This window comes from Columba livia, chromosome 2, assembly GCF_036013475.1.
Source record: "Columba livia isolate bColLiv1 breed racing homer chromosome 2, bColLiv1.pat.W.v2, whole genome shotgun sequence".
Taxonomy (NCBI): Eukaryota; Metazoa; Chordata; class Aves; order Columbiformes; family Columbidae; genus Columba; species Columba livia.
Window position 1 is genome coordinate 25,321,307 of NC_088603.1, and position 25,773 is coordinate 25,347,079.

General features: G+C 38.2%; 1 protein-coding gene across 5 annotated transcripts in view; it reads left to right on the forward strand.

Annotated features, from left to right (window-relative positions):
• AKAP9 (A-kinase anchoring protein 9) overlaps positions 1–25,773 on the forward strand; it is a 114,963-nt gene that overhangs the window by 88,328 nt on the left and 862 nt on the right. For all 5 annotated transcript variants that reach the window (XM_065051033.1, XM_065051030.1, XM_065051031.1 and 2 more), the window contains 23 exons: positions 983–1,159; positions 1,278–1,382; positions 1,814–1,966; positions 2,214–2,393; positions 5,768–6,853; positions 7,893–8,039; positions 8,429–8,938; positions 9,356–9,419; positions 10,129–10,247; positions 11,439–11,630; positions 12,536–12,721; positions 13,378–13,522; positions 14,232–14,451; positions 15,219–15,369; positions 16,273–16,941; positions 18,633–18,838; positions 19,578–19,686; positions 20,504–20,689; positions 21,233–21,433; positions 21,825–22,057; positions 23,052–23,131; positions 23,788–23,863; positions 25,263–25,402. In XM_065051033.1, the coding sequence (XP_064907105.1) occupies positions 983–1,159; positions 1,278–1,382; positions 1,814–1,966; positions 2,214–2,393; positions 5,768–6,853; positions 7,893–8,039; positions 8,429–8,938; positions 9,356–9,419; positions 10,129–10,247; positions 11,439–11,630; positions 12,536–12,721; positions 13,378–13,522; positions 14,232–14,451; positions 15,219–15,369; positions 16,273–16,941; positions 18,633–18,838; positions 19,578–19,686; positions 20,504–20,689; positions 21,233–21,433; positions 21,825–22,057; positions 23,052–23,131; positions 23,788–23,863; positions 25,263–25,402 (5,335 nt within the window). The remainder of the gene's footprint in view (positions 1–982; positions 1,160–1,277; positions 1,383–1,813; positions 1,967–2,213; positions 2,394–5,767; positions 6,854–7,892; positions 8,040–8,428; positions 8,939–9,355; positions 9,420–10,128; positions 10,248–11,438; positions 11,631–12,535; positions 12,722–13,377; positions 13,523–14,231; positions 14,452–15,218; positions 15,370–16,272; positions 16,942–18,632; positions 18,839–19,577; positions 19,687–20,503; positions 20,690–21,232; positions 21,434–21,824; positions 22,058–23,051; positions 23,132–23,787; positions 23,864–25,262; positions 25,403–25,773) is intronic.

Sequence of the window (25,773 nt, forward strand, 5' to 3'; positions counted from 1 at the left end):
TCCTGTCAGCTTTATGTTCTGGTCCTCTCCTCTCCTATCTATTGAAATGCTTTGAGTCTTCTACCTTTTGGCTACATCGTAACTCCCTAATTGTAAATACTGAAATAAGTTTCTTGAGTGGGACAAACATTAGTTTCCATGTCTCTTGCTCTATTGCTTATTTTAGCTCAGGTCTTAACTCTGTGCATCAGGCCTAATGTCATGGATTTGTTACATGTTTTTCTTATCTGTAATTTTGATTGATGATTTCTGAAATACTACTAGAACCGGAATCATTCCTATTTCTGCTACTTCAGTAACTCCTTAAACATGTTGTTTCTGAGCCGCAAACGTCTGAACTAGTGAGATTCAGAAAGCTTTATTTGGATGATTTGTCCCCTATAAAAAGTGAAATTATATCATCCATCACTTCCGTTTCATCCCATTTAACAAACCCAGCAAGAAAACAAAGATTCCTGTTCCTTGAGATTGAAGTACAACAATTCCCTTCCATGTTAAAGACCCAGTGAGTTTTAGGGTATGTTTCTATGTCACTAACTAACTCCTTATTTTGAATAATGTTGCCACAGATTTTTGGAACAATGATGTTCCTCAAAGATGCATGTAGCATCTTGACCTTTGGGTCAGGGCATTTCATCCATAGAGGTTAAAGGTTTCTTTTCAGTGGGCTGCATAGGGATGCTGTGCTACTTAATTTTAACTGACTAGAGAGTCTGAAGGCTTCAGAAGGGCAAGATCAGTTCTGCAGAGTAGGTGATAAAGCACAGAACATGTCACTTCTTCAAAAGTGCTGCTTGTATTTGCTGGATGTAGCACTACAATATCCTAACTTTACATTATGTTTCAACAAAAGAGTAGGAGTTTCATTATAAGAGAAAAAGAGTGATATTTTTTCCCTGTCACAAATGACTGCTGTTGCTATTGTTAGCAAACCCTTCTGATCTAGTACAATATATTCATCTTTTTACCTTATTGTCACCAGGTTGAACAGTTAACAAATCATCTAAAAGAAAAAACAGACAAATGCAGTGAGCTTTTGCTATCTAAGGAGCAACTTCAGAGAGATATACAAGAACGAAATGAAGAAATTGAGAAACTAGAATGCAGAATAAGAGAACTGGAACAAGCCTTACTCATCAGTGCAGACAACTTGCAAAAGGTATTGCTTAGTCTTGTATTCACTGCTTTCTTATTTTCTTGAGAACAAAACAGTATATCTTTTTTATGTGTTTGTTATTAAGCAAATAAAGTTACTAATTTATAATGTATATTTAAAGGTGGAGGAAAGGAAGCAGTTTGGCACCATCATAGTAAAGGGAGAATTGCCTCTTGAAGCACAACTGCAAGCTGAACGAGAAGCTGTGGACAGAAAAGAAAAGGAGGTAAAATACCTGTAAAATGTTCCATGTTCCTGCTGATATTTTGGTTTGTCCATATTTGCTTTCTGTTTAGCTTCATGAACTATACCGATAAAATTTTTTCAACAGATCAGAGAGTCAGCACTACAAATCCCTTTGAAATTCTCTTGTGAACCATGATAATTGCTGTTGTTGTCTATGTTAATGCTTTTGACTTACAACAGCATTTCTGATATCAAAATTCAGCCCAATTAAGAAAAACTTCATAGTGATTTCATTTGATTTTTAATGAATTTTAAAATTCCATTCAGTTTAAGGACTCAGAATGTCACCGGGTGCACATTCTTTTGTGCATACCAAACCAGTTTGGTGTAGACATTGCACTTGAAAATTATGACATTTAATTTTTGGTATGGCTGTCTACTCCTTTTCCACCATTTGTTCTGGAAACACAGGTCACGAACCTTGAGGAGCAACTGGAGCAGTTTCGAGAGGAGCTAGAAAATAAAAATGAAGAAGTTCAGCAGTTGCACATGCAACTGGAAATTCAGCGAAAGGAGTTTGCTACACACTTGCAAGAACTTGAACAAGAAAACAAATTATTTAAGGTAATTGTGTAACAAAGATCCTTTTCTTTCCTTCTCCCCAGAAATAAATTATTGCAAAAAGCCAAGATGCCAAATCATTTATCAAGTATTCCACAGTTCAAGTTGCACAGTACTAAAAAGTTCGTATAATTACTTGTCATTCCATGCAATCTGTGTATTTTAATTTCTATGTGTTAAATTCTTATAGAAGAATATGCAGAAAATGTTATGTACAACTGTAACATGGTTTGGGTTTTTTTTTTGGTAGGATGAAATGGAAATACTGGGACTAGCTATCCGGAAATCTGAAGATGCCACCATAAAGGACCATCATTTAGTGGCGGGGAGGCTCGCTTACATCATGCAAGAAAAGGAGCAGGAAATAGATCATCTACATGAACAAATTGCAAAACTGCAGCAGCAACTTGAAGTCACAACAGACAACAAAGTACATACTTTTGAAATATTTTTCAGTCCTACTTTGTGTTGTTAGCTGTTTAAAGAAAAAAAATCTGTCTCTCCACCAGTTGCATCATCTTCTATTGCTGCCTTAATTTAATAATGGAAGTGCTTCAGTTTCAAGCAACACTTTAACCCTCATCTATTTTTCCTCTTTTCCTCTTTTTTTTTTTTTTTTTTTTAATGAAGAATACTTCTTGCTTGCCTTTTTTTTTATTATTCTGCCTTCTGCTTTAATTTTTGTCTTAAAGTCTTCTTCATTCCTTACTCTTCTAATACTTCTGGACATTAATAGTACACAAGTAGTTGAAATCAATCTCAACATGCATTCTACCGTCTCCATACAATGACTTTGAGTGTTAAGTTTCAGTGACACCTGCTGGGTCATGTTGGATTTTATAGGGGTTTATTAGCAGCTGAACTTCTGTGCTTCATGAGCTTGTGTAAATACTTTGTCATCATACCAGTGTTGGCAACGTCTTTAATCCAGTTTGAAGCATGGTGGATGTGCAAACAAAATGCCGTGTTTGTTAGAAATGTAGAGCAAGAAAGCAAGCAGCGGATTAATCTTCCTCCTCTTTACTGAGATTTTGCACCTGTAGCTGTCTGTTATTTTTCAATTATGTGTATTTATGATAATGAGCTTCATCTTCTGGCTTACTGCCATTTTATATAGGTATAACACCTTTGATTTAATGGAAATACTACTTATTTTGTATTGATGTAAGTGCCAGAAGAAACAGGGTGCGGGTCTCGCATTTTTTATAGAAAGAAAATCAGATCTTTTCAGTGGATGAATTTTGCATTCCGAACATTTTAAATATGAAAGTTAATTAGTCTAAAGCTTTGTCCTGAAAGCAAATATTATTAATTATGATAAGACTAGAAGTTGTGTTACTCCTCAGTAGGTGGTTGAACATTTAGGGTAACATTCTGCTGGGACATATTGAATTCCCTGAAACAGAGCTCTGACTGAGCTGGATAATTTCACTGAGTTTTTGTGTGAGATATTTAGTTATAATGAAGCTCAGTGAATGATGACAAAACTTGGAAATGGCTTTAGGAAAGATCATACTTCAAGAATCCAGTACAGTTCTGCTTTATACAATGACCACAGAAACAGTATTACATTACTTGCTTTGAAAACACTACCCAGGATTCAGGTATAATTCATTTTAATGATTGGTTCTTCTGTTACATGAAGTTTCATTTTCTTAATTTCGTCATCTTACTCAGTTATATTTTTGAGGAAGTTAAATAATTATTCTGTTTGCCTGATTATGAGATTGGTATTAAATATGATTAGATTGTTCTTAGGTTAATCCCTTTCCTAATCCCATTGACGTCTTCATCCCACTAAGTGCTTTTCTTTTAATTGCTGTATTTGCCTTTTGTGGTCTTTTACTTCACTGTGTTACGAAGAACAGAAGCTGTTACGCTGACTTGATAGCAATCACCAGCATTGCTTTTCTTTTCTTCTGAAAATCAATGACTTGTTCACATTTTCTATAGCATATTTCTGGGATTCCTCTATTCTCTGTCGATTTTTAAAAATAAGTTCTTTGTTGACAAATCGGCCCTTCTAATTTATATGGTCACGTCTTGTACATATACTTATTACAAAGTCATGTTATTCTATTTAACTAACTAAACCTAATGAAGTATTGAAAAGTAAAGGGAAAAGCACAGGTATTTTGGTAATAAATTTAGTCCTCTTCCTTCTTCTCTTCCTCTTTTTTTTTTCTTTTCTCTTCTTACCATTTCTAAAAGGTCCTTCTAGAGTTCTTCCCTATTTTAGGTACCATAACCAATTTTATTTTATAATATCCCTTTCCAAATACTCTTGACAGATTTCTTTCTGTCTTTTTCATTTCCAGTGTAGAAGCAGATCTCCAGACACTCTTAAAGAAAATGTATCCACTTTTTGTTTCTCAGACCTACTACTTATAATCTGGCCTATCTTCATTTTGACTTTGTGAAGTATTTCTTTTCATTCATTCTCTCAAGTGAGAGTTTGCTCCTACTGCAATTTAACAAGCAGGATTTTTAATTAATTTTATAGAACTTATTCTATTGGGATCTGGTAACTTGTGTATTATTCCTTTTGATAAGCCTTTTATTTATTTTAGTGTTCATCAACACCAGTTATTCAATTTTTTTTGTGTCTACTCAACTCTTTCTTGTTAGAAGTTGATATAAGATGGCTTTTCTTTCTCTGCATCACAAACTCATCACCCTCATATTTGCTCAGTTACATCCTTTCAGTTACATCCATTCTTGCAGTTTTGAGCCCCGTACACAGCCTGCAATTTTAAGTGTCTTTAGAACTAATCTAGGGAAGTGTTACTGTCACCATCTTCACATCTTCACCAATGTTTTGTAGAATTTTGTTTGGCTGGTCATATAAATTTTTATATACATACTTCTATAACTTTCATTCAAACTATAGCACAAACGAATAATTGTGCAATGGGTACTGTTTGCCCTGTGTGTTCATGTGCACGTCTGTACATATGTGCACACATATCCTCAGGCAAACACGTATTTGGGTTTGTGACGGGAAGTGTCAGAGATAACCAATAGGTTTTTGCAGTGGTCTCAGACTAAACAGCACGTTATAATGGTATTTTTCAACACATTTAATAAAAGGTCTATTTATATTTGAAATGCATATCCATCTTAACTGGCTGTGTCCTAGACAAATCTGTTTGACCATATGAATGAATAGCGCTTTTGCATGAAGAGCAAATCTAACTGAACATATGTAACTAATATCTAATCTAACTGAACATATCTGGCCTGTGTATGGCAAGCTCAAGGATTTTTTTTTTTAATTAAGGGTATTTTTGATGTAATGTAATGCAGGGTAATTTATCTGTAAGTTTTAAGCTTCATAAACCTTGGTTCCTTGGAATTCTTTGAGTTAAAATAAATAAATAAATATTCCACCTTGATTGAGTAGTACAGACATGACCACTCCACTTGTTTCTCCTTTAATTTTTAACATGAAGGACAAGACAGAGTTTTAGACCAAACTGTTGGGAAAAAATATTGTGAACTAAATGTCAGTTTTTCAAATCTCTGTGCATATTACAAATGCTTTCACTTCATTTGATACTTTCACACCCATTTTGCGGTTCATTAAGATCACAGGCTACTTTGTCAGTCCTGTGTGAAGATATCCTGGTTCTCATAAAACTTTACAAGAGACATCCCATTAAGAAGTTCACTGAGAACATACTTACAAGACAAGATGTTTCAATGTGTGATTAAACTGTTGCTGTGAAGTCCAGGAGAAGAATTATCTGAGGGTTTAATAGTTGCCCATTGTGAAGTTCTTTTGTTCTTTTCTTTTTTTTTCAGGTTATTGAAGAGCAAAATGAGCATATACAGGAGCTGGAAGCCCAGATAGAATTTCTGAAGAGTGATCAAGAACGCGTGAAGAAAAAAAATGATGAGGAACTAGAGCAGCTGAATGATGTAATTGATAAACTTCAGCAGGAACTGGCAAATATCGAACAAGTACCTGCAGACATTGCTGCTGTTCAAGAAGATGCTGACAGTCTGAAACATACACTTGAAACAGTTCTCGCGGAAAAAGCAGCTTTGGAGAAGCAAGTAGAAAACATGAATGTAGAGGCATCTCAAACAAAGAATGAGCTTGAGGAAACTAACTTAAAAATGAACCAGCTAATGCAAGAAATAAGTATGTTAAAAAAAGAGCACAAAAGAATAACAGAGGAGCATAAGTGTGCACTGATGAAAGGTGATAGGGAAAAAGCAGAAGAGAGGAGCAATGGGAAAACTGGAAAAGTGGAAGAAAACTCATGTGAGAAGATAGACTTGCTAGATCAAACACAGCTTTGGTCTTCAGGTGAAAATATGAGAGTCACCATTAGCAAGATGGAGATACAACAGCAGCAGCTTCAGGCGTGCATTGAGGAAAAAGATTCAGAACTATGCCAGGCCTACAATGAAATAAAAGACTTGAAAAAGCAAGGCAAAGCTGAAAGGGAAACACTTAACAAGAAGATATTAGAGCTGGAAAAGATGCTAGTGGAGAAAGTTGCTGCTGCCCTTGTGAGTCAGGTTCAGCTAAATGCAGTTCAGGAGCAAAGGAAATTCGTGCAGGAAATTCAGGAAGCTCCCAGATGTGTGGCGGAAGCAAGCAAGAATGCCCAAACAGAGGGTTTGAGTGATGAAACTGAAAATGAGATGGAATCAAAATTGTCACTCCTAACACAGAGGCTTAGTGAGATGGAGGACCAACTGGCAACGGTAAATCATAACTTGGAGCTAGAAAAAGAAAATGTAAAAATTGTGCAAAAGGAAGCCAAAGCGAAAGAAGAGAGACTCTTAGAACTTCAGCAATTACTAGAAGAGATGGACAAAAAACACAGTGGAGAGATTCAGAAATACATTAAGCAAGAAGAAATGCAGACATATCAGGTAATTAGATGCCATTTTCTTTTGGCTTGTTTTCACTAAAATCAGTTATTTTATGTAAACTATAATGAATGAAACACATCTTTATGAGGCTAGTGGTAGGAATATTCTACCATGCGAGGTGTTCTTCATTTCTACATTATTCCTGGAGTTACGAAGAAGAGAAGGATGTTATTTTACGTGAACTCCACTACCGATTTCCATTTTGCATTAAAAACACCTTGCCTTTTCATTAATTTTGAACATATACTTTCTTACTTTGAACTGACACAGAATGGAGTGAATTACACTTTTACGTGGCATGGAGGTAGAGAGAAAAATTATAATGATAAAAATTATCTAAGAGAGGGTTCAGAATGATAAGGGAGTGATAGCAATTTGTCTGTATGGGTTGGGTGGGAGGGCAGGGCTTTTTTGTTTATGGATGCTTTGATTTTGGTTTACATTTTCTTGCTTTCCTGTCTTGATTCCAAAGATATTTCCCATTCAGTAGTCTTTACCAGTATATATCTGTCCTGATTTCCATCTGCCACTGGTGTGTTGCCTCTGATTTTAAAACCTTCAGTCACAGTTGACTGTGCTTGATAACCCAAGCATGGGCTTGGTTGCTGAAACTCTTCAGAGACATTATGAAACCCAGTGCTGGACCAGGAAAGGTTCTAAGACCTTTCATCCAAATGCAGATTGAATGAATATCTTAAATGTCTTATAAATATAATAATGTTATCAGACTTCATTTCCTGCTCTCTGTTGACCTTCCTCCTGCTTTCTACATGGTGTAGCCAATTTCTGCCTGCAGCTCAGTAAACTGTAAGCAGACAGTATTTCCTCCCACACTTACCCAGTTTGTGGGAATGCATTCAAGAAAATGATCTTTCCATTTCAAGTGTTTGGGGCTATGTTAATCCAGATAACATTTGTTTTCTCTTGTGGTCTTTTTGTTTTTAGCTTTTGTAAGTTGGTGTGACAAGTATCAGTGGTGTTAATGCTTGATTCTTCGTAAGATTCTTCACTATTTTCCATATCTTGTGTTGCCATGTAGGTACGAGCACAACTCATGGAAAGTCAAAAAGAAAATAAGCTTATTAATGAACTTGAACTAGAGAAAGTTAAAGAAGAAGCAGCTGCCGCTAAGGAAGAACTGAGCAGTTACAGAGAAAAAGCAGAAAAGCTTCAGCAGGAACTAGCAGTAAGAACCAGATTTTTCTGTATTGTATTTAAAGCAAATGATTTTACAGGATTTATTGTCCAAATATGCGTGCTGTAGGGTTTTTTTAAATCTTGTACTGAGAATGCCACTCAGAAAAATGGTCACTCAGTACCTACTGTCAGTGGTATAGAGCTGATGCTGTAGACAAATCCTCACTTGTTGCCAAAGTACATAGTTTTACAGTCCACTATAGTCCAACAGTGGATCTAGAACCGTATTCCTTAGGAGATAATATTTCTTACCCTGTGTCATAACTGCTTCAAAATAGGACTAAACTGAGCTTTAATGGTAGGGAGAGTTGTTTGGGTTTTAGATTTTTTTTTTGTAATATTTGGAGGGACTGCAATTCCAATTCTCCATATTTATAGGTAAAAGAAACAAGTCTGATACATCTTCAGGAAGACCTGTGCAAAGTCAAAGAGAACTTAGTTCAAGCAGAGGAGAGGCTTGCAAGTTATGTGAGAAAGGACAAGGACAAGGATATGGCAAAAGCTGAAAGCAAAAAGGATGCAGAAATATTGTGCAATTTGTCAACCAGCGAGTCTACTTTGATTAGAAAAAACTCATCATCCCAAACAGACAAGACTGTGGAAGTCAACAGCTGTATCCAGACTTCACCAGTGCCTGTTGAAAATGCAGAAATCCAAATTGATTTGCAAAACGAATGTTCTTCAGAAGAGATTGCAGAGATCATAAGAGAATTTACGGAAAAAATTGAACAAATGCAAGAACTCCACGCTGCTGAAATCATGGACATGGAGACAAGGCATATCTCTGAATCTGAAGCATTAAAGAGAGAGAAGTTTGTTGCAGTGCAAGTACTGACTGAAGAATGTAATACTTTGAAGGAAGTCATAGAAACTCTACGACCTAAAGAGGTGTGTGTTATGGTCATTGAACTACTTCATTTTTGTGCTTGCTCCTGCTACAGAAATTCCTATTTGAAGTCTGTTAAGCATGAACCACCACATGTTCTGTAAAAAGCTTTTAAGTGTTCTGATTTTGCACAGCATAGGGAGAGATTGTGCACCCCTTCCTCAGCAGTTTAGGTTTGGAAGTGTGCTCAATTATCAGACACTCAACTTGTGCTCCTGCCTTGGACCTGTCCTGCTCTGTGATGCGGGGACAGGCATGGGTCACCCTGTTGAATGCCAGCTTTCTTGGCTCCATTTTGCTTATTTTGATTGCAGGGGAAACTGAACAAAGAGGCTCATACTGTTTCCTGCTCCTTAGAATTAGATCCCTTATTGTGAGTGGGGAATTAAAGATTTGATTGTTCTCTTTTCTAAATACAGGGAATCCCAGTTTCTGGATTAGCACATTCTCCACCTTATCAAGCTAGAGATGGAGGTTCTAGTGGTAAGAAACTTGTTTTTGTAGATTTCGAACAGCTTTATAAATTAAATCTGCTTTTTTAGTATTAAGTTTACTGTGAAAGAGTTTCTGTTCTAAGAAATAAAAACAACTGCTCCCCAGATCAAAGCAGAAGCCTGTCGCACTAAGAGAGGGTGCTAAGCATGCCATGTCTATTAATGTGCTATGGAAGGAAAATTACTGGAGTGGAGACGGGTTGAGTTGAGACATCAGATGCTGATTATTTTTCTTTCCAATGGAGTTTCCATATTCTTACATATTATGTCATCCTGTCTTGATAGAATTTAAAGCTGCAGCTCTCTAGCAGTGGAGATGATGACAGGTACTGACTTCTCCAAAAGCAAGAATAATTATTAATATGATGCTTTTCATCAGCAAAAGCTAAGGATATTAGGGGGATGTCACTTGGCAGATGTGTCTGTGCAAGTAGTTGTTTATCTTTTAGAACAAAACTAGTAATTTTTTTGATGTGTTTTGGTTTTGGGGATTTGTTTTTTGTTTTGTTTTTTGGTTCTGTTTTGCTGTTACTACTTTGAAATTGAAAAACTATAAAACAGGTAGTCACCAGGCTTAGAATCGACTCTGTTGACATGCAACCACCTGTTACAACAGCAGACAAAAATACTTTTTGATGCCTGTTCTTCAAAGTTTCACAGTAACCCAGCTTTCATGTTTTTCTGTCCTTTTATTTTAGACTCCAGTTCAGACTGGAGTCAAGGAATGTATCTTGCTCAGACCCAGGGATCTGACACAGTATCTGAAGGAATAGATGAAGGTGAATCTTCAACAGATTTGCTTCCAAAAAAAATTAAGGTAAAACAGAAATGATCATTTTTATTATGGAACAAGAGTGATACTAGAAAAAGCTTAGATTGGTTGCTGCTTGATTAGTGGAAAGAGAACTATTTAGGTAAGTTTTAAAGTGTTAACTGTTTTAATACATTTAAAAGTAGTTCTGGTAAATGATGTGCGTTTTTGTGTGTCAGGTTAAATATAAGTTTTGTATCTGTAGTCTTGTTCCCAATTATGATTATGAGAAACATATCTGCTGTTAATTTATTCTAGTTACTGTGTATTAATGATAATGTGACATTACACAATTTTATAGATTCTGCGGTAGGAGTAGAATAATATTTATATTATGAAAGTAAACAAACGTATTTATTATAAACGGCAAGGATATCATGCTTTTAATTACATTAAAAAAAAAAGGCGATTCTTTTCCAACAAAGCCGTGGCTTAGTAGTGATTTCAAAAAGTGAATTGCAAAGCTCACTTTGTTTTTAAAATGTCGGTTTCCATTAGCAACCATTTTAAAATTTGAGTATCAATTTGAAAGATGAACTTTCGGAATTTGCATTTGACACTGTGGAAAAATACAATTAGTAACTAAGTTCTACTGTTTGGCAGATATGTAGAACTGAGTGACACTTGTGTCTTTGACAGGAGGAAGCACAAACAGTTTCCTTATACTTAGCAATTTAGAAGTACCAATATTCCAATATAGAATCATGGTACTATATAGTTTGGAAAAGACCCTCAGGATCATCGAGTCCAACCATAACCTAACTCTGGCACTAAACCATGTCCCTGAGAACATCGTCTGCATGTCTTTTAAACACCTCCAGGGATGGTGACTCCACCACTTCCCTGGGAGCCTGTTCCAATGTCAGACAGCGCTTTCTGTGAAGAAGTTTTTCCTAATATCCAATCTAAACCTACCCTCATGCAACTTGAGGCCATTTCCTCTTGTCCTATCACTTGCTACTTGAGAGAAGAGACCAACACCCTCCATGCTACAATCTCCTTTCAGGTAGTTGTAGACAGCAATAAGGTCTCCCCTCAGCCTCCTTTTCTCCAGAATAAACAGACTCAGTACCCTCAGCTGCTTCTCATCAGACTTGTGCTCCATATGTATGAAATAAGATTATTATTGTTGTTGTTGTTGTTAATATTATTATGATTAGGGCTGGAATTACAGTTTTCTTTTTGTATTTATTGCAGGGTTTGCTGAGAGCAGTCCATCATGAAGGCGTACAGGTGCTGTCTCTGACTGAGTTTCCATATGGGGAAAGAGAGATGCCACCTCTTAAGCAAGAGCCAGAATCTCGGCTTGAGGAGAGGAAGGCTTTTCTAAGCACCATTTCATCTTTGAAAGACCTAATTGCAAAAATGCAACTTCATAGAGAAGCTGAGGTAGAAATAATGTCATAAGATTCTATCTAAATTTGTAATGATTGATGTAACCTTATGAGACACATTCACAATTCAGGTTTAATTAATTCAGGTTTAGTGCTACAAGGCAAAAGATTTAAAAAATGTGCAGTAAAACTGCACATCACACTTTCTGGTAATAAAAAATATCTTAAATTAGACCTTGCATTTGTTCTTCTGTGCACTGATAGCTTTTGACCCTATATACCTTTTAAAAATAATTATTTTGAAGGCACGTTTCCAGTAGCAATTAAAGTGGATTTTTTGCTGTTGTTACTGGTGTAGTAGAACTTGGACACTATTAAAAAGATACTGCAGTGAGAGAAAAGAATGGAAAAATTGTTTAAAGTATAACACAATACTAATCAGTAATCTCGTAACATTTACAGGGACTTGCCTGTCTAATTACCCCAGTTAGACTTTGGGATATATGTAGGTAGTTTCTATTATTGCTACATTTCCTTCAGCATGCAGAGTGGAGGGATTAATTTATATCATTAAAAAATAAAATCTTCTTCATACACAATATCTGCATCCTACCACAGAGCTCTGTGAGAGTCTAGGGACATACATGTAACATCATAAAAGTCAAAAGGACAGGGTGATACAGTAACATAAATAATAACTACACAGGGCTGTGTTTTCAGTTATAAAAAGCTAATTTGCTTCCATGTAAAACATAGATAAAAGTTTAGCATTTGTGCACGCAGAAGAAATCATACTGTGTACAAGAAATACATCCATTTGTTTGAATGAATGTTATGTAGCTATTGAGTAAGAAAAGCTCAGTATTCCACTGAAAATGCACCCGTTACCTAAAATGATAATGACCGTTCTTGATGTGATCTTTGAATTCTGCTGTTTAAATTGTTTTTATACCACTGTAGGTTTATGCAAGTACTGAATCCGAAGGAATCTCAGACTGGCGAGGAGAACTTCTGCATGCTGTTCAGCAGCTGTTTGTGAGAGAACAAAATGTTCTTCTCGCTGCGTTTCAAACTGAACTTGCAGAACTGGGCACAAGAGATGCGGTGATGTTGATTAATCAGTTAGAGCACAGACTACAAGAGCAGGTAACAGAAAATATACATTAGTCGAAGTGTATTTGTCTATGTTAGATTTTAATTTTTCATGTATAAATCTGTTTAAAAATATATGTATTAATGTATAATGTGTTCTGACAATGTAAGGGTGAAAACAAAGTAAGACTTGGAGGAGGAAGAGATGTCTTTAAAAAGAAAAAATGATGTGGTGTGAGAAAGAGACTTTTGAATGTACAAGCTATAGAAAAAATACAGCTTTCAGAGGTCAATTTTAATTAAACACAGTTGTCCTGAGCTTGATTTCATTACATTAATTAGAATTATGTTACACTGTCTAAGAGAAAAGGTATTATAGCTTGTATATATGAAGCAAGTTGTAAGAAGAGGAAGTCATAAGGCTCCTGTGGGACAGAGAGAGGTCAGTTATCTCCTCTGGAACATGGAACGATTAGTGGGGAAAATTAAAATTTGCCATAAAACTGGTAGCTCTTTTGATTCTGTGATTTGATGTCTAGTAGAGAAATACAAAAACAACAAGCAATTCTTCCCAATATTGTAATATTGACTTAATATGACTTAATTGTGAAAAGGTTTGCATATATATGCACTATGAATATAAAAATAAGTGTAATATCCGTACCATAGATATTCTGAATTTTACTTTTAAATGTTTCTCACGTTAATAGGTTACTAACCAGAGAGCAGCAATGGACTGTCTTCAGAATGCCGACAGAAGAAGTCTGCTGATGGAGATTCAAGTATTACAAGCTCAGATGAACAGTAAGAAAAATAATCCAAAGAGAGAACACGAGATTGATTCAAAAAGCCAAGGTGACTTCTTTGGTAATATATGTCTATTTCCAAATGCTTTCAGGCTGTGCTCATAACTCTGTAGGTGAAAAAATACTTTCTTTGCTCTCTGTTTTTTATACTCGTGTTCTGAGCATGCCTACTTTTCATCTTTCTCAGTCTTACTGGGCTAATTTTGCAAAAAATTAAAATATAGTCTGTGTTCTTATTATTTGTATCAAATTGAAAGTGGTATAATGTTATCTTGTTTGCTATAAAAATCGGGCTTGTATTTTAAGGTTAGTTTCTGTGTATGTGCTTCAGTGTTTAGGTTCAACAGCTTTGAAATTATTCCTGTTGGATAGTCAGTCATAATGAGTAGACTAAGAAGCAATTATAAAGAACGACAGAAAGTTCAAAGAACAGATATACTTCAAGTAAATGCTCACAGTGTTCTGTCACAAAAATTTGGTTACAAGTAAGTCATAATCCAAATGATGAATATTGATATGGTTGTGCACATAACTTTTTAAAGAAGTTTAAGAGTGGAAGCGATTTCTTGGAAAGCATCAAAGTTATTCCAGTATAAAAGGCTCCACTATTGAAGTAATTCACTCCACTATTGAAGTAATAAATTTTAAAATATCACGCCTAGCGAGAGCCTTATTGTCTGTGCTAGGGGAAACTTTACCCAAATAGATAGTGTTGCCTGTTTACTAAGTAATTTCCGTATTAATGGTGCTCTCTTTAGAAATGCTGGAGTATAATATGCAGCAGAAGCAGTCACAGATACTGGAGATGCAAGTGGAGCTCCGGGGTGTGAAGGACAGAGCAGCTGAGCTTCAGGAGCAGCTGAATTCAGAGAGAATGATGGGTGCCGAGCTGAAGAATGAACTTGCACAAGCCAAACTAGAGCTTGAAACAACCCTAAAGGCCCAGCACAAGCACTTCAAGGACCTGGAAACCATCAGGTGTGGCTTTCAATGCCAGACTTTCGGTGTTGACAGTGAAGATGCTATTTTCTATGTTGTCTTAAACCATAATACTGATTTTATTAAGGAGATTGATTTCATGAAATGTAAACGCTTCTCAGTTTTTCTGGAAAACATATCTGAAAAAAATAGACTTCTGTTCTGCTTGACAAAAAACATAATTCTATAGATTGAGAAGACCTGATTCATAGTTTAATGATTTGTTAATATCAAGGTTCTTTTTAAATTTTGACACATTAGACTACTGTATACAAGTTAATAAGTATTCCATATTTATTGAGGGTTTTTCTCCTAAAACTGAACATGGAGAAAAAAACTGCAGAGTTAAGATGACTTTGCAAGTACTTCCACATGAGATTCTGTAATTTCTAAGTGTTACTTCAGTACGGTCAACAGCAGAGGTACCAGGCCAAGTATTTGGCACTCAAGAAAGCCAGTATCAGTTATGTCTTTACCAGACAAATGTGCCAGTGACTGGATTAAGCTGAACACCAGCTGCCTCTGAGCCACTGAGTAATGAAAAATGGCAGCTACAAAGTTAGCAGGATGGGCACACTTCCTGTCGATTTTGAGCTATGCTACTTTCTTATTTTTGGGTTAGGCTTGCTTTTCTAAGTAGGCTTTTCACTGTTACTCTACTACGCAAAGTAGTAGAGTACAAGATGGAATAGGTATCAGGTAGCTGATGTTACTGTGGTAGGATTAGAGCCATTGTCTAATCTGAAGGTTGCCCATTTCTCTTTTAGGACTGAAGTTAAAGAAAAAGCAGCTGAGCTAGATATTCTCAAGGATACAATGGCCAGTGAACAAAAAAAATCAAGAGAGCTACAGTGGGCCTTGGAAAAGGAAAAATCTAAAATGGAGCGCAATGAGGAAAGACGAAGAGAAGAGCTTGAGGTATTCCGTAATGCCAAATGGCCTGGAACATCAAGGAGCACAAAAATATTCTTTTGGTTAACACTTCATCTCAGCTTACTTTTTTGTCCAAAGTGTGCTCCATTTACTGTCTTCAGCAGGGTTACTGTATCATCTAGAGCTGAAGAAAGATGTCTAGAAGCTGTGTGGCAAAGAAAGAAAAAGGCCTGATGCAAATTCCGTTTAAATCAATAGGAAATTTACTACTGGGCTTGTCAGGTCCAAGATGAATAGATTCTACTTTGTAGATATTCAAGGGGACAGGACGCTGCTAACATGGCTACACCTAGCCCCCACCACAACCTAACTCATAAAAGATAGGATTTAAGAATGTTATTTAAGGCGTTACATTGTTTGTCTCCATTTTAAAAGTCAGCAGTTTCACCTCATGAAAACCAAACTGGGGAGTTAACTTTTAACTTTAGGAGAAAACAGAGCTTCCTTGGCATTTCTGCAGTGCCTGATATAGTGAGGAAGAGAGTGAGTATCCTAGTACAAGTATTAAGACAAAAAAGCCATCACTTTAACAGCATAGATTTATTTACATCTTGTAATCTTAACTTGCAAAATCACTTTCACAGTTTTAGAAAGTAAAAGCAGGTGGTTATCTTAAACTTCAGAACTACAGCTGTTTGATTCTCATTAAAACGTATATGTTGGAAATATTCTTTTATGAGATTATCTGATTTTAGAAGAAAGACACCTGTAATATATTTTAATATTGGATGTGACTGCAGCATTCAGAGTATTGTCATATTAATTAGCAAAACCTGTTAAAAGCAACATGTGTAGAAGTAGCATATTTGCAATTTGCAGAAGATAATGGAATTTATACACAAAGCAATTTAATTTAATCAGTTCTTTTCATCTGTTTTCTCGTGGAAGGATTTAAAATTTTCACTTGAAGATCAAAAACAAAAGAACTTGCAGTTAACTAAACTTCTGGAGCAAGAGAAACAGCTGTCAACTGATCTGCAACAGAAAATCGAATCCCAAGAAGCACTCAGTGCTGCCCAGCTGTCACGTGAACGAGGCCGTAGTTCTGAGTTGCAGGTGCTTCTTGAATCAGAGAAGGTTCGAGCTCTCGAAATAAGCAGTGCCCTAGAAAGGGAAAAAGAGCTGTGTGCTCAGCTTCAAAGTGCTGAAGATAAGGGGCAAGCTGGAACACCTAATCCATCTGAGGAATTACTTAAAGAGCTACAGAAACAAATGGATGAAAAGCATGACCGTATAGTGGAGTTAGTAAGTGAAATGGAGAAGTATAAATTGGAATCTGTGCAAGTGAGACAGCAACTGGAAAAAGAAAGGCAGATCCAGAGGAAAGCATTACAAGCAGAACAAGATGCTAACATAACAGTGCAGAAGAAGCTCCATGAACTGGAGTCTAAAGTAGAAGACCTGCAGTGGCAACTTGGAGAAAAGAAGCAAGAAGTTCATAAATTAGGGAATGAAACAAAGAAGTTGCAGGAAATAATCCAAGAATTACAGAAAAAAGAGCAGGAGAATGAAGGAAGAAAGGAAGCCGAAAGGACACCAAGCCACAATCCAAATGAGGTACAGTGAGACTGAGAGCAATGTGTAATACTGAACTGTGCAATTTAGCTTTTAAATCTTTTGTTCAATCAGTGTTGTGTGTCACTGTTCCTTTACTCAGTCTATAAAGTAGCCTGCATATTACAAAATACAGGCATCAGGGAAAGAGAAAGGGAAGGCGTTCCAGTTTTGCTGCCTAAAACTATTCGCACACATCCCCTGAGAATTAAGCTGTAGAGACGTGTAAGGAGGAGCGTGAGCAGGATAAGTGCATCTCAATAGATACACATACTTTGTGTCTTGGTATAGAAGAATATTCCCTGCACCCAGTCACAGGAACGATCTGTTCCTACTCAGGAATGCTCTAGGTCAGTGCTCTTTAGTTTATAAACTGCAAGTGGTCTTTGGAACATTTAAAAGTCATCTCCCAACAACTTCAATAATTAAATAAGTAACTAATCAAACAAACATATGCATGAATATATATCTGTTAGCAAACAAAATACAAGGAGGAAATCAATGTAAAAGAATAGTTTTAGAATTCAGCCTAATTTTTAGATGAACAAAAGTTGGAACCACTGCCTATAATTTTTTCTGTCTCATAAAAGGTTTGGAAATTCTAAAATTTATTTTTAAATTACTTTGTAACCTTTTTAGAAACTTCCCTGTAAGAGATATCTGGTGCTGAGTGGGTGATGCGCGGACAGTCCCAGAGAAGGTTCACAGGAGACTTTGCTCTTTGCTGATGGTGCTTTTACCCATCCCACCATCATTCTGTGCTTTGTGACAGCTGTCTGTCTGTGGAGCCAGGAAGGAAATTTTTCTCTTCATCTACTTTGGCTACTGGTTATTCATATTCTGAAGCACTGGAAACTACCCCCATCTGGAGGGAGGATGTTTGGGGATCGATAACTGTGACAGCATCAGCCTCCTGCCACGCTCCATTGGAGCACCTGGCTCTTCTGCTTGGAGGTGGCTGCCAGTGCTGCGGGCAGAAGGGTCTTCCCTTGGATCAGGCTGGTGGTGGCTGTTGGAGCTTTTTCCCCTCCCCAGCAGCAAACAGTATGTTCTGCTTTCCAGGATCTGCCTGGAGTTTCAAACAGTGAATCTCCTTCTGCTTCCCATGACATGTGCAACACCCTGTTTTGTTTCGTTGGTACCACCCTGTGGTCAAATATCCAAAGGCCCCTTTGCAGACTTGGGTTTTCCTGGGGAGGCTGGCAGTTCTCCCAGCCAGCGTGGGGTTACAGGCTGAGGAACAGCTGCTCAGTGGACTGTACTTCACTTGGAGCAGCATCAGTAGAGTGGTTGCCTGCTACTGGGGACTGAGCGCCAGGACCACGGTGCATGTGCTTTTACAGTCCTGCTCCTTGACTGTGAATTGGTCACTGAGACACGTGAGCACAGCTGCCCAGATTCCACACACAGCTGGTGAAGGGGCTGCTGGCAGAAGGAACAGCAAGGCTGGGTGGGTTCGGGGTGGCTGCCTCGGCTGAGTGGATTCACACTGCAGCTGTGTGATGGCCAGATCTTAGTGAAGAGAGGCATCACGCTATACCGTTCACAAAGTTTAGTGCAACAGTAACGTGGTCGCACTGTACTCCTTTCTGTGTCAGATTTATGTTCTTCAGTTTCTAAATGGGCTTCACAATTGAATGTTTCCTTTTTAAAACGTGCATTATATATATATATAAATACTTATTTATATACAGACTACCTGGGACACACCCAGTGAGAGAACAAGAAATTGGGTTCTCCAGCAAAAAATGGAAGGAGCCGAGATGAATGAATCAACATACCCAACGCTGACAGGAGGAGGAGATCTCTCTGCTGCTACTGAAATTCTGGAAAATGTCAGAAAAAAGCTGCAAAACGCATCTCCAAAGCTGAAGCGGTTGGCTCAGAAAGCTGCCAGCAGGTTAGACCAGTCTTTGGCTACTTGGTTTTGTTAATAGAAAGCAGCAAGCAAATATATTGAGGTTTAATCATAACTCCCAGACTGCAGGCCTAACTGATTTGGGGGTCATTCTCGTTTTATAGTATTTGCTATTGCTTGAGATATGCTGACATAAGACAAGATCACAGAGTGTCAAGTCCTCCTCTAACTCTTACATGTTTAATGTGTTCATTTATAAGTTACAGCAAAACTGTCTTTTTTTTTCTCTGAAAAGTGTTAAGGTTTATTTGGGTATGGTGCAGGTAGATCATTTTAAAACAATTTAGTAATGAAATAATTCACTGTATGAGGGGACAAGTATAGGGGTTATTGTTATGGATCATCCCACTTGCTGCCCTCAGAAAAAAATAATATTTTACGGTCAAGCAAAACTGATCTTGATTCTTATTTTCTCAGGTTACTGTCTCCTTGAGAAAAAAAAATAGCATGGTAGCAGGTCTGTAGGAGGTTTGAATCTGGTTTTATTTTGCTGTGATGGTGTTTTGATATTAAAGTTTTATTCTGAAATATTTGGGCAAAGCATAATGCATTATATCTTGAAAATAACCTAAGATTTTGCTCACACAGATTCCACAAATCTGTGGGAAGCAGAACCACATTTTAAAATCTGTTTCATGTGGAACAGGATGGACGTAGAGTCCTGGGTCTGGCTCGTGCTGTCAGGCTGCACCTGCTGCCCAACCTGTCCCTTCTGTTTCAGGCTACAGTTTGAAGCAGCAGATGATCAAGACTTCATTGCAATACAAAATGCGATTGAGGAAGTAATTTCAGAGCTGCAGAAACTGCCCGGATTGTCCTGTCTGGAAGAGGTGAGAGTGTGATGATGTAACTTTGGTGGGAGATTTTGGATGATGAGCTGTGAACAGAAACGGGCAAGGAGTTGTTAGTCTGTGCTTATCTGGGTCTGTACTCACAGAGGAAAATCTGCTCCGGTGAGTGTTTGCTGATTTGGAGTTTGTGGGGTATAAAAAAACCTTTCCTTTTGTCCTTTCATTTTGAATTGACTTAAAAGTGAATTTGCAACTTTCAAATTAAAACTTTTCCAGTTTATTTATAATTTTTAATATAATTTTTTTCTTTAAGGAAATATATTTTCCTTTCAGCAGTATTTCTGTAAGTGAGAAACTTTGCTCACTACTTTCAGTAAGTCAACATTTAATATTTACTATATTGTGTTGATATAACACATTTACTTAAACTTCCCTGTATTTACCAAAGGAAAGGCGGTTGAAGACTGAATAGTGTGCAGCTGTGTAAAAAATGAAATGAGGTAATCTGTGACAAAGCCTTCAGCAATATTTGATCTTAACTGAGCCTGGCTAGAACCTTTCTTGCATTTTAAGCAAGTGTTTTCAACATAACTTGAAAAAAGCTTCAGGGCTTTTATCTTCCTCTGGGTTAGATAAATCGAAACATAGTAGAAAAGCTTTGGACATTGTTATAGCTGGTACAATGGAACTTAAATGAAAATATTCTGCTGTGTTATACAGGATAAGCATAGAGGAGCAAGGCACGTTATAGTTTATGTGTACATTTATGTTTTCTTCATATAAGTTATTATGAAGTTATTGTCGTTCTCTCCAGAAGTGTTTCAGTTTTGTGTTGGGTTTTCTTCCCTCCTTGCAGCTGAAGCTGGTGCTGCCCCCGGGGACCCCGTCGAGCTCGCTGACCGAGCAGCTGCTGCGGCAGAACGCTGAGCTGACCGGCTTCGTCAGCAGGCTGAGCGAGGAGAAGAACAACTTGAGGAATGCTGTTATGAAACTGGAGGAAGAACTGAGGAGATACCAGCACCGACAACTTTCTGGAGACTATGTATGTCTTTAGGGGTGCTGATATAACTACATGTATAGGCGTAAAAGCATCATTCTTTGCCCTAGTCACCTCAGTGGGGGTAGCCATGCTGTCTTTCTCGGGTTCCCTCTGTAACGTAAATGGTTGAGAGTTATTCTTGTCCTTGGTCAATATATCTCGATTCGCTCTGTTTACTTTAAACTTTGTGATTTTATCCAGTTTCTTTTCGTTAAGTGTTCTTTTCTTTTAAATTCCATGTGCTTCTCTTCTTGATCTGTATCTCCTCACTCTGATGAGTAGCAGATAGATCCAGGTAGCTTCAAGATCATTAAGCTAGTATGGTCCCATGAGGGGGATTCTTTTTTTGAGAAACTGTATTTTTCTAGGACATTGATCAGGCTCCTTAATTGTGTTTATGTGTTAGGATGCAAGGGTGGCCTCAAATCCATTCAGAGCATAGTTTTCCTCCCAATAATTTGATGAGCTCTGCACCAAACCACTAGAATGGCACAGCTCAGGCTGTTCCAAACTGTGTGGTTCAAATTCGATTTCTTTCCTTTTCAGTCTTCTAGACACTCATCGGATGTTGGAGTTAATATCGATACTCTTGTTGCCTCTGAGAAGGAAACTTGGAGCAGAGAAAAGCTGTCACTGCAGAAAGCTTTGAAGCAAGCGAATGCAGAGATCTCCAAGCTGAGAGCAGAGCTCAGGAGCGAAGCTTTCCTCAGAGAGCTGGGATCAGATTCTGAAAACGCTGTTTTAAGGGTAGGAAGACTTTGTCTTACTAACCACAGCTTATATCATTTTTATTTGGGCCTGTTTTGTGTTGCATTCACTCTGTTTATTCTAAGTAAACAGACAGTGATTCAGTTTTTAAATTCTTATCCTCAGATACATGACTTTAAGTTTCTCTTCCCAAGAATGATATGCAAGCACCTCTGTTGTTTTTTGTGCGTGCTGTATTTCTTGCTGCTCGGGTGATCCTCAAGTTACGAAGCTACATTGCACTACTGCTCACACTTGTTCAGTCTTCTCCATGATAGCAAGAAATGAATAATCACAGAAACACTGTAGGAGTAGTTATGTCAAAAGTCTTAGAACTGTGATTATTCTTGGAGCTTATTGTCTCCCTCACTTTTTTTTTTTCTTGTTGTAGAGAATTTATGGCAAATACCTACGAGCAGAAAGCTTTCGGAAAGCTCTCATATATCAGAAAAAATACTTGCTGCTGTTACTGGGGGGATTCCAGGAGTGTGAAGAGGCCACGCTGGCCCTCATTGCACGGATGGGTGGACAGCCTTCCTACACAGACCTCGAGATCATCACCCATCACTCCAAGGGCTTTACAAGATTTCGCTCTGCGGTCAGAGTGTCCATCGCAATTTCAAGGTAAACTGGGGGCAGCTTGATTGTGAACAGATACAACTGTGCAGTTTAATATATACTTTTCTAGCTGTCTAGTGGAATCTAGAACTTCTCATGCTCCAATCCTTTTTAATTTATATATTTTTGGTAGTCATTAATGTAGTAGATACTGTGTAGTAGAAACTGCATGACAAGTTGAGGAGAGCATCGGTAAAATCTGTATTAGGAATAGGCAGTCTGATCGTAGTTGAAAATGGCTGTCATTGATAAGCAATCCAAGAAGGAGTCTATTGGATAAAGTCGTAATATTAGGGGAAAAAAATGACTAGCAATTCTAGGGCTGCACTTATTACCAAAGGTGTTTTCTGCAACTTTTTTCTTACATGTAAGTGCAATACAGATTTATGAACTGATTTTATCCATCTGGGTAGTCCTTTGAACGGATAAGACTTTAGGTCTCAGGCTGAGGATGAAGAGGAATAGGTGAGGAAGAACAAGTGAAGGTTATTCCTGCATAGTCTGCCATGTTGCTGGCAAATCTTCTTCACAAATGTTTGAAGCCCCAAGCACTTCTACTTTGCTACAGCTCTGAGCCTTGTGTGCAGTATAAATTCAAGGAACCTATTTTAAGTGAGGCTTTTACTCATAGCGCTCTGCGGTTACAATTTTGGGGATGTGACACAACAAAAAGTATATTTAGTATGATTTTAAAATGCTGATGCCCTGTTGCTTATGTGCTTGAGCCATTTGCTGTCCACTTGGACTTATTCCGCACCTCTGGAATCACTGAAATTGCAGAGGTGAAGCTGAAAGCAGATTTGGACAAGAGATGTTTTTCTTAGGGATGTCTAATGTAAGGATGTTTTCTACTTGATCTTCAGGTTTTAGATGCCCACCCATTAATTTTGCTTGGTGTCCAAGAAATTCTTATGCCTTCTAGAATATGACAAGCAGATCATTTTTAGCAGACTATTTCATTTATCCTGAAGCTTGTTTTGTTTTCTTATTTGAAATGCAGGATGAAGTTCCTGGTTCGTCGATGGCAGAGAGTTACAGGTTCTGGTGTACTAAGTGTCAATGTCTTTAGCCAGAACGCAGGTAAATCATAGTCCAGTAATGACTGAAAAAAAAGTATTCGCAAGTCACGCCATGGCTTAATGGAGATGTTTTTTTTAATTTATATTTTCCTCATGTGTAATGAATGGGGTGCTGTTCCCCCTTCTTTTTGCTATAATAGCATGAATTAACCTTATTTCTCAGGTTTCTGATAGTTTCCATGCTCCGCACAGACACTAATCTGTTTGCTTGTTTTGCTCCACTGTGAGTGGGATTGAAAAAAATATGGCACCTTTCCCTGTGGAATGTTTGTAAAAACAGTTTTAGATAAGTCACTGGGTTTCTCGTAAGAGATCTGCACACCCAGCTCTGAGACGGGATGCTGAGGACAGGAATGAACAGAGGAATTGTAGCAACTACAGGTCCCCCACAGCAGTGACAGAGCCCTCCCTGGCCTCTTCCTCAGAACAAAAGCCTGTCATCCTTTTGTTATAGCTTAAAGTTTGGGAAATCTGATTTTCTGTTTGCTTTCTGGTGGGAGCCTAAGGAGAATCAGCAGCTTTTATATCAGCCTGAAAGCGTCTACATTTGTTAAACACCGCTTTTGTGATACGCAAACAGAAAACTCGCATTTGAGATTCCCAGCAAAGTGCAAAAGGTTTTTTCAGTTTTCAAGACATTGCTTTTTATCTTTCTAGGCAATGAACTACGCCCTGATTCATCCTCTGGTGGCGTGGATCTTTATGGAGAACAAAGGCATTCCTACAGATCCAGGTCAGACATGGAGTCCCCTAGATCTCCTGTAAACTTTCAGCATATGTATGCTTTATTTTAGATTGTTATTCTCTGTCAGAAGACTGCTTGACTAAATGAATGCACCAGGGCTTACTGGTGAGGTTTGTAATCTTTGATGCCGTAAGATTTTTTAAAACTTTTTTTGTAAGGATATGTGACCAATTACATCTTAGGCCTTCAGTGTGCATTTACTCATCACCCGATCAAGGCCAAAGCTTTACAGACTTCTGCTGTTGATTTGTGTCACGTTCCTGGAGCTGGTGGTAGATCCACAGTTATCCACCTCCACAGTCCAGACTTTGCGCCCAAGCAAACCACCACTGCCTGTCCACTTTCTGGTTGGCAGCAGGTTGTGGTGCCAAGAGGGGCTGCCTCAGGTGCCCTCAGACAAAGGAAGGGAGAAGCAGGGCCAGGAACAAGCAGGGACACTCACCATGGCTGGGGAATCGGTTACCGCAGGCTGGGAGGAATGAACACAGTATTGTGGCCTGAAGAACATGGGTGGAAGCTGCTTGGTAGCTCCACTGCTTGGTTTTGATTAAACCCTTGTGGCTGGCTCTATTCAGGTGTGATACCAGAGGTATCAGTGAATCAGACACCAGTGAAACCAGGCAACATTTTTATGAACACCACCTACCTTTGAGTTTAGGTGGAGTTGTGAGCTCAGATCTTTACAGAATATCAGAGTGTAGCCATTTTGGTTCTTCATTTTTATATAAACCACCTCAACATTTGTAATCTCAGTTTGTGGCAAACTTAACAGTTCACATGGAAAAAATGTTTAACCTACTTAACAAAGAGTACCAGAGACAGAATGCTGTAAAGATGGCCATGTCCTGGTTCACAAAGCTGCTTAGTAGAAAAATCAGGAAAAATGTCTTCACGGAAAGGGTTGTCAGGCATTGGAACAGGCTGCCCAGGGAAGTGGTGGAGTCACCATCCCTGGAGGTGTTTAAAAGACATGTAGATGAGGATCTTAGGGACATATTTAGCACTAGAGTTATGTTTGGACTTGATGATCTTAAGGGTCTCTTCCAACCAGAATGATTCTATGAAAAGCAAACTTGAATCTACCACAGCTTCTACTGCAGTCTTAGTAGGAATTTGCTGGTCAGTCTTCATCCCAAAGAACTGCAGTGACAAATCAGGTGCAGTAGAAAGAAAAGGCAACTGGGCAAAGTGGTTTCACTGGGGGAGGCAGCAGTGGCTTGGGCAATAAATGGCAGGGAGGCTGAATGGGTGTGGTGCGCTGGCTGCCCCAAGGGTACGTAAGGGACGTGCAGTCAGGAAGGTATCCCTGCTTGCACTATTGTGCTGTGTCTGCTGACACTTCTATTTGAAATTTCACTTTTTAAAAAGGTGTGTTTTTCTGCCCCAGGTTCCACAGTATGCCGACCGATTTAAACCCAGTCTCTTTCGCCTGTCCTCAGCTGCAGAACTACGATCCTGAAAGAGCTTTAACAGATTACATCCACCGGCTGGAGGCACTGCAGAGGCGGCTGGGCAGCGTGCAGTCAGGTGAGTGCGGGAAAGGTCTCCCGGCTCCTGGGCAGCACAAAGCACAGTTCCCTGTTAGAAAGCGTGTGCTGCTTCTCTGGGATACGTAACAAACATTCAGCCTCAAACAAGGCTCTATCCTGAGCTCATTGAAAAGAAAATTGTAAAATTGTGTAAAGGGAGACATACAAGTGTGCTTTAATTCCCGATTTTGGACTTATTGGTAACATTTTAACTTTCCCCAATCTCTAATAAAGGTGCGGCAGGGATCTAATTAGCGTCTTATTAAGACTTCAAGCTAGATGGAGAAAATGTACCCAAAAGACTGGGGTGTAGGAGTACAAGGGTAATTTCTTCTCCTACCACTTTGATTACAGAAGTTACAACCTTTT